Below are 8,603 nucleotides of genomic sequence, written 5' to 3' on the forward strand. Positions count from 1 at the left end.
GCATCACAACACCGTGGGGACAGTGCACGAGTGCTGAATCGCTTCCTTCCCAGTTCCGTTTAATTTTCTTCTTTTTTTTTTTGGGTCGGGAACAATCCGAGTTATTTGTTTTGGACTCGAGTCCCTGGCGGCATGGCGCCACTTCCTCCCCTTCGCCAGATGGTTTCGGGCCGTACGTGTGGAGACAGAGAGTTTGCCGCTGCTCGCGTCTGACTTTCAGTTCTTCCTCCTTTCGCCACTTCCTGCCTTCACAGGTGCATCCAAACTCCAGCTTCAGAGCTCTGGAAAAGTTGACTTTGCATTTCTGTCACTTCACATCCTGGAGTTACCAAAAAAAGACTTCAGTAAAAGTGTTCGGTCCCGCCAGGGGACACACAAGGCCCCCGACAAAGTGCTGAGCTGATGAAAACCAGTAGAAAAAAAAAAAAAAACTCTCTCAGTTGTGGGTTATCAGAGACATTCTGACTCTGAAGTGGAGTCTTATAATCTGAGGTATTTTACGGCTCCCTGTAGAAACCAGGAACAGCACAGATAGCTGATAAAATCACAGACTTTGGAGAATCTGGAAGGAAGTTCCTGGTGCAGCTGAAAGTAGATCCGACTGTACATGTTTATGTTAGTTTGAGACTAAATCATTCCATTATTTTAACCTACAGTTACCTTTTCCAAACATGTGACCTCTTCCAGACACTTCCAACCAGCAGGAAAACTATCCGGAAGGAAGAGGAGCTTACTAAATATGCACAGGACTGCAAAAAAAAAAAGAAAAAAAAGGCTTTTCTAACCCAAAACAAGATCTATTTCTGAACAAAGTGGGCGAATAGGACATGATATATTTCTTTGTGTTTCCTGAAACTGTTACAAAAGTAGCTTTTCTTATTATTATTATTCAACGTTCATTTTGCACCAAATATCCTGGTGCTTCCGTTTCTTACTTTCTGAAGGTTCATCATCTGTTTTTATTGTTTGAATGGATGAATCAGAATTTGCCCGGTTTTAGTGCAACACGGACAGAAGTCTTTGGTTGTTGCAACAAATCGGTGAAGAAGTTTAGAGATGAAGACCCATCAGAAAAATGTGAGAGCAGACCACAAGCCCACGTTCAGTTCTGGACTCAGTTAAAGTTTTAAAATCTATCTCTAAATAAACTTTCGGCAATCTTCTAAAACTTTTCAGAACTCAGGGGAGAGGGCACAGAAAAATCGCTGGATGATTTTTGCTTGTTTTTTAGTAAGTAGAAAAGTAATTCAGGCGGTTGCAACTCGTCCTAAATTCTGCTGCTGACATCCTGACCAACACCAAGAATATCAGGTCACCGGGCTTCTCTTCATAAATGGAGCTTCTTCAGTCCACATTTTCTGGTTTAATTTCACTTGCAGCGCTTTACATATCACAAATACTTTCCAAAAACACTGACAGAAGCCCTTGCCAGCAGTCTTATGTGGAACACACAAAAGCTAAATAGAAAGAACTGCCYAAAATCCACGACATTTAGTTGATTTTCGCTGTGAGCAACGAGAAGACGCAGGGTGTGACCATTTGGTAATATATTAGGCTCAGAGGAAAGCCAGGATGTTGAGAGAAAAGCAGCTGAAGCCAAGTGGAGCAGGAGTGACAGGATGTGAAAACCAGATCAAATAAACCAGAGGAAGGACGAGGAGGGATGCAGGCCACACATAATTTAATGAAAGGGTTTAAATCTCCAACAAGGTTGACGGAGAAGAGCGGAGACTGAGCAGGAAACAAACACATGTGGGCTGAAAAAATGAGGTGGAACTGGAAACCGTCGACATGAGGTAAAAACGTGCAGGGGGGACGGAGAGGTCAGGAGGTCATCCCCTGAGAGGAGCAAGGAGGATGCTCCAGCCCAGCGGTCAGCAGGGCCTGCATCTGCTCAGCTTTCACCTGGACTCTTCTCCTAATGCTAAGCTTTCAAATGAAAGAAAAAAATTCAATTTATCATTTTTCTGTTGCGATCACATTTTTATCATCTAAGACTCTATATTGACTAATATTTTTCCCCAAAAAGTTTTCATGAATTTTCTTCTCCCGTCTCTTTTTGTTCTTTTCACATTTTTGTATTTGTTATGTATATTTTTTTGGTAATGGTTTTAGTGTTACGCAGTAAAATCAGCAATATACATACCTTCTGCCTTGACCCACATGCTTTTTTTGCTCTGCTGACATCCAACATGTTTTGTGTTTCTTTTTTCTTTTTTTTTAAATCACATTTCCAATCTTTGTCTCTTTGTTCTGGTAAAACTCTCCCAGTTTCTACACTGAACAGTCTGTCAGTAGACGGACTAAAAAGTTTGAATAAAATAAAAATATTTCAGTGTTGATTTCTCCAAATCCTAACGGCTTCTGTTTGCTGTAACACTTGGGACTAACTAAACGGAAAGTTGCTTCTTGAGCTAAAACTCTCTGTATTTGAGTCTTTGTCCACTATTCTCATTATTGTTATTTAAAGTACTTTGAAACCCCATCAAACTGTGGCGGATCTACATCTGCTTCCACCAGAACTGAAACAGAACCTATGTTTACACTGAACCACGATGACATCTAGTGGTGCTTTGAGGAACAGCAATAACCAGTCTGACAAATACAGCCCAAACTTTCTCTCTTAACAATTTAATGAGACGTATTGTTTTATTCAAAATTGTTTATATTTCCCAGGCAGCTTAAAGTAGAGCAGCTCTAGTTTTCACTGCTTCCTGAAGGGGCTCAGGATCATGGAGATGGCTTCTGATGCTTTATGGAGCTCTTCAGTAGTTCGAGGTCCTGGAAATTAAAGCGGAACCTTGTAAGGCTCTCTGGTAATCCCCTGAAAATAAGCAACGCTGGTGATCTAGACCAACCAATAACTTTTAATACATCAAAAAAAGAGATTTTCCGAAATGTGTCTCTCATGAGGCTCGAGGGTGCCATGAAATTGAGAGCAACAACCAAGGAACCCAGAAAAGAACTAGAAAAAGAAGTGGCGCGCAAGAGTGAGAGAATAAGCAAAGAACGTTTAAAACGTCCACGGCCCATTTTCAAAGGATTTCTGGGCCTATTTTAGGTTTTCGTGGAGTTTCCACAAGAAATAATTACAGGACCTGAGAGGTCGTTGTGAAACCACCAGAATCAGAAGAAAAATACAGTAAAACCTCCAGATTTAGCCGTTCATCCACTGGAATAGTAGAACTTCTAATACGATGCGATAAAGCGTCCTAAAAGGCTCAGAAATATCACATAAAATGTTTTTTTCTCATAGACACATCACTTGTAAAACCAACACTATTCTATGAAATGCTATCAAAACACTCTGATAGGGTTAAAGAAAACTTGAAACTTGTTTCTGCTAAACCAAGCAGACCAATAAGAACATCAACTTCAACAGAACCCGATATTCTGCTTCAAGTAAGCATGGTGAAGACTTAATCTGCATTTGGAAATGACAACAACAAAAATGCAACAATTCCTGGAATCTTCCAAACCTCAGGCTTATTTTTCTTTCACTCTCTCAATAATCTTCCAAACCCGTTCTGAAAAGTCAAATCAGTTGCTCCAGTTGCACAAAATGACCCTTGGCATCACTTTAACCATACAAAATTTCAGACTACATCTGCTGGACCAAACAAACCCTAACCACAACCTAAACTATACAGCCTATCTTCAATCCAAACAATAGGCTGTTTTCCTCCTCCCTTTTGTATGATGATGGGACTTTATGAGCTGAAGCACAATATTAATGACCCCTATAGGCCAATGAAAGAACCAATTAAACCTATAAAATTGCTCATTTTCAGAACTTCCAGTCAAAGGTTAGACGTATGTTAACGAGAATCTCAATAATACCCACAAACATTATTTCAGAACTTCGCAGAATTCGAATAGACTTTGAGGAACGAAGAGCTATGCTGCAGGGTTCATGCTTCACTCTTGATGGAATCGGTGATCCACATTTCTCACAGTGCTTCGCAATGTGTTTGCAGAAGTAACTGGAATGTGATTGATACACAGTTGGATGAAACTTACCATTTAGGATTATGGTCCCATTTGGAGAGACAGTGGCAGTGACTCCAGGAAGCCCCCGGAAAAAGAGACTTGGGAACAACTCCGGATGGTAGCTGTGAAGAGCGATCATGACACAAAACGAGACAAAGTTACTGCGTTGTCGAGCACAACTAGTGCAGTCACCAAACACTGATCACTTACTGGAAACAAAAAAAATGAATAAACCTTCCTTAAAATATGGTGATTTGATTGATTTAAGTGTTAAAGAGTCGTGGTTCAGGTAATGGTGAAAACAGTTGTCATTGTGCTACTTTGCAAAGAATTTGAGAATTACATTTTTAAACATTTCACATGGTCATTGCAGGACATTTGTTGAGAAATCTGTCTTTATTTGTTGGGAAATGAATGTGTATTCTTTCATCTAAGTCTACAGGTGCAACATGGTAGTCAAAACCAGGAGTCACGGCTGAACGTTATTCAATGTGGGATGGGACCATCTGTTACCCGCATGCCTTTATCACCTTTGATATGTCGGAATTAGGAGAATTTTATGAACAAATATGAATTTCAAAAACATGTTCTCAAGAAAATGTTTCCAATGCATCTGAGTACTGCTTGACAACAAGATCTCAAAGATTCAACAGCGATGCCGACATTTCATTTTTTTGTTGGCCATATTGGACATTACAAGTCACTTACAGTCCCATCACCTGCGGGCGCAAACACTGTACGTTACTGCTCGTAAATCGTTGTCCTGACCTGCACTTTTTACTATATGCCTGTCGAACATCTGCTAAGTGAACTGGGAAGAATCTGCCACAGCTCACAATGTTCTTGATTTGAAAGTTCAGAAGGCGGACCGGGAAGTTGAGCTTTTGCACTATTCGGGCGAACTTCCTGGCTGCTCTGTGAGATTCGTCAATGCTGCCCAGACGGACAAAGAGAAGGTCACTTTAGTGAAACCAGCACACAGAGTTGCAGGATCTGGAGTACACACTGACCTCGTGGCTCCTGCACAAACAAGTGTCCCGTTTCTAAACAGTCTTGCTGTGGATCTTGGCTTACGGATTCTTATGGTGATTGCTGGAAACGTCTGAAATACAGCAATAAACAGAACCCCCCCCCGCCCCCCCAAAAAACAGGTAACTCTATATGTATTGGCAGCAGTAGGAGCACTCTGGAAATGTTGTATTTGAAGTTCATTCACCTTTGGGTTGTACTCACAGTTCCACGTGTTTCTGACTATAAAGTCTAGGTCCAACTTACAGCCGAGCTTTGCCGTAGACAAGACGTTACTGCATAAAAAGATTGAAACGCAGCTTTCACAACTGGATGTTGCGATTGAGAATGTCAGAAAACTGAAAAGAGAGGACTCTACTTTATCTGTGGTTTAAATGTGAGGTCCACGGGTTTTTCTGGAACTGAAGGGGGAATAGAAAAGGTGCTGTTGCTTGGCAAGACATCCAAAGTCATATTATTATGTTCAGCTGAAACAAACAAACAAAAAATATATATATAATGTTTTCAGAGGTCAGACCATCTGGCCTCAAAGCTTCAGAGAACCAGGGAGTCTTCAAATACTTCTTCAAATACTCCATCTGCATACAGTTAAATGTCCAAGAATAAAACCATTTCTATTGACTCTTTGAAGAAACTCGGATCATGTGAGTCATTACAACATCTAATTTTCCATTGGAAATAATAATGTATTGTTAAACAGAATTAAATTGAGTGAATAAGCGACTTGTAGAGCCAACTTTAACAAATAACTCTCAGCAGTGGTTTGATGTTCGTCTTATCAGTCTCTCGCATCGTTATGAAGGAATTTTTGAAGTTGATTATGTTCAATCGGGTTTGAAAAGCTCTCTGAAGGACCCACCACATCATTTTAATCATGGTTGAGGTCTGGTCTTTAACTGGACCATTGAAACGGCTCTATTTTTTTCAGCTATTACGATGCAAATTTGCTCCTTTGTTTGGGAATTATTATCGTATTAATGACCCAGTTTGCATAAAGCTTCAGTTTTTGGTCAAATTACCTCATATTTTACTCAAGAACACTTTGGTAAATAGAGGAACTACTATATGCAGTCACACTTTTCCCATAGAAAATATTCTCAAAGAATCGATGCGTAAGCAGTTTCCTTTTGGGACTGATGGTATTAATAAATTGATTGAACTGAATAGACTTGGTGTTGTTCTCAAACTGTAGTTTTATGTCAAGTCACTGGTAAACAGCAGACGTGTTAGTTTGTACCTGTGTTGTTCTGTTCCAAGCAGATCATGAGTTCTTTGATTACATCTTTAATCTCCTCTTGTTTTGTGTCCTGCAGCCAGAAAATTATGGAAGAAATCAGAAATCCCAAAGAGTTTTCAAGCAGCGCTGCAGCTGCGTCTGATTCTCCGAGTTTGGATTCAAAGACAAACATGCGTACAATGATGCAAATTCAGACCAAAGGTCCTTGGAGTGCATTGTCATTCCTTCATTTTTTTAACAGATGGCATCAATTTATGTAACTCGACATGTAAACAGAAAGGTTTCACAGAAATTAAATGGGGAAAAAAGCCCAGCAACATGTCTTCACTAAGGGTACACTCAGTAAACAACACAAATGGAACCTGTAGGATTTGACCAAACCCAAGGCATTATACCATTAATTAATTAGTTAATTATACTATTAGTTAATGGTATATTGTTGCATTGTTGTGATGACATGCTGAAGGTCGAGTGTCAGAAAGAGCAGGAGCTTTTTAAAGATTTTAAAGTGTCAAATTACAAACTCAGATGTCTTTAGTTTGTTACTTAGTTACTCGTTTGTGCATGATACCGTCTCTTTAATGTAACTTTAAATGTTAAGTCCACAGCACGGGTGTGTTGGCATCTAACTGGTGAACAGGACAACAACATTTGTACTTACAGTTAAGATATACTTTTCAAAAAAGTGCTCCAGGTTGTGCCAGTCCATGACGGAGTCCATTATGGGAAATGTTTCATCAGTGTCCTCTCAGCTGCTGTTTATTAGCAACTGACTAAGGTTCACWCATTTACCGTTGTTTGGATTTAAGTATTTTCAGTCGAGAGAATTCTGTTGCTAAGTTACTGAAATTACAAAAGATGCAACACGGACTAGCTCTTGATTGATTCATCKGTCTAAATTTACAGGATAACCTCCTGTAATGTTTACTGTTAATACAAATTAATCAATTGTGTTCCCACCATTCTCTATAATTCCCTCATTTCTCTGTTTCTTATCAATAGCTATTTGTTTTTATGGGTTTTATATTACGTTGGTAATTTYATTGTACGCCTCATAGAGGCCAAATATCTGTACTTGTTATGCTCGACTGTTTGAAAAGGGCTTTATTAATAATGTTTGATTGAATTCAGTAATAGAGCTCGTGAATTTCAAGGTTTTTATTAGCAGAGCTTCAGAGAGTCGTCAGTAAGGATGAAGAGTTTTCCCAGTGAAACAAACACAAGAGTGCTATTTTGATGTCTGAGCCACTTCTGTGCTACTTTTCCCAGTGACTTGGTACTCATGATTCATAGATCATCAACAAATTGCTCCTGGAATATTGAACAGCGTTGCATTCGTTAGACGTCTTGGCAAACCAAATTGTTAGATGAACTCCGACTTGATTTTTACTTTTTGTCTCCTTTTGAAATTTTCCTTACCGCAGTTAACAGTCTAGTTGAAGGCACTTGATAAATGGTTGAATATTTCTTTCCCATGAAGCTCTCTTGATACAAAACAAATGACAACGTGAAAAGTAACCACGGGTTGATGTTTCATATCAAGCACAGCTCAATATGAAATCAGCCATTCCGCACTTCTAAATGAGATAATTTGTCCTTAAATGCTGTTCTCTTTATTTGAGCAACTTTTGTAGTTTCTCAAAAACTCAGGAAATTGAATTTCACTTTGTCCCTCTCACTTAAACGTAAATAAATAGTCACTTTATAACCTAAAGTCTCGTTTCTCTTGCACTTCTCACCGGTCACTGGGAAGCGAGGTTAGTCAAAATTCTTTCTCAAATGTACTTTTTTGGAACTTCACTTTCTATTCTTAGTTCTGATTGGTTCTTTTTCGAGATGAGTTCATAAAATGTTTCATCCSCAGAACTATTCCTGGCCTTGTTCCTGTTTGTCTGTCCTTTAAAGAACGGCATATGGGAAGTAATTGTGTCCGCTCGACATCCTGGACTAAAAGGGGAAAATAAAGTGGTCTAAATCTCGCAGCTCGAACAACTTCTTTCATCATCTGAATCTGAACGAGGCCATGTCATTAGCCGACTATAAACACGGTTAACTGTTCTGACTGATCAGAGCCTCGGTGGCTTTCCTTTTGGAGCAGAAGAGTAATTGATTTTGAATAAACCCATGTGTCTTTTGCTGCAGAAAAGTTTAATTGTTGACATTAAAGAAAAAAAGTGTTTTTTAAAAAATATTCATATAATTTATGTTGCTGGTGCARACTGCAGATAATCTGAGCTCATAAACTGCCTCCTTCCTGTTTGCACTTATCCTCCAGATCTGATCATCAGCAGAGAACACATCATTCTGGCAAATCCCTCATCATTCTTCCCTTTTCTTGTGCTTTTAC

At 39.3% G+C, this 8,603-nt stretch overlaps 1 protein-coding gene across 3 annotated transcripts; it reads right to left on the minus strand.

The window, feature by feature from the left end:
* Nucleotides 1-1,664: 1,664 nt before the first annotated feature.
* Nucleotides 1,665-7,068, minus strand: LOC103481886 (TATA-box-binding protein-like). Of its 3 annotated transcripts, none has more exons than XM_017310757.1 (8): nucleotides 6,918-7,068; nucleotides 6,257-6,326; nucleotides 5,378-5,486; nucleotides 5,207-5,294; nucleotides 5,001-5,092; nucleotides 4,827-4,923; nucleotides 4,021-4,112; nucleotides 1,665-1,929 (listed from the first exon to the last, which is right to left on the minus strand). In XM_017310757.1, exons 1-8 carry the CDS (start codon nucleotides 6,975-6,977, stop codon nucleotides 1,902-1,904), a joined length of 636 nt encoding a protein of 211 aa, XP_017166246.1. In that variant the 5' UTR covers nucleotides 6,978-7,068; the 3' UTR covers nucleotides 1,665-1,901. The 3 variants fall into 3 exon arrangements, with proteins under 3 accessions (XP_017166246.1, XP_008435900.1, XP_008435898.1); XM_008437678.2 differs by having other exon boundaries at nucleotides 4,759-4,923; nucleotides 6,918-7,067; XM_008437676.2 differs by lacking the exon at nucleotides 1,665-1,929 and adding an exon at nucleotides 2,613-2,781 and having other exon boundaries at nucleotides 4,759-4,923; nucleotides 6,918-7,066.
* Between the last annotated feature and the right edge of the window lie 1,535 nt (nucleotides 7,069-8,603).

This window comes from Poecilia reticulata, linkage group LG19 (assembly GCF_000633615.1).
Source record: "Poecilia reticulata strain Guanapo linkage group LG19, Guppy_female_1.0+MT, whole genome shotgun sequence".
Lineage (NCBI taxonomy): Eukaryota > Metazoa > Chordata > Actinopteri > Cyprinodontiformes > Poeciliidae > Poecilia > Poecilia reticulata.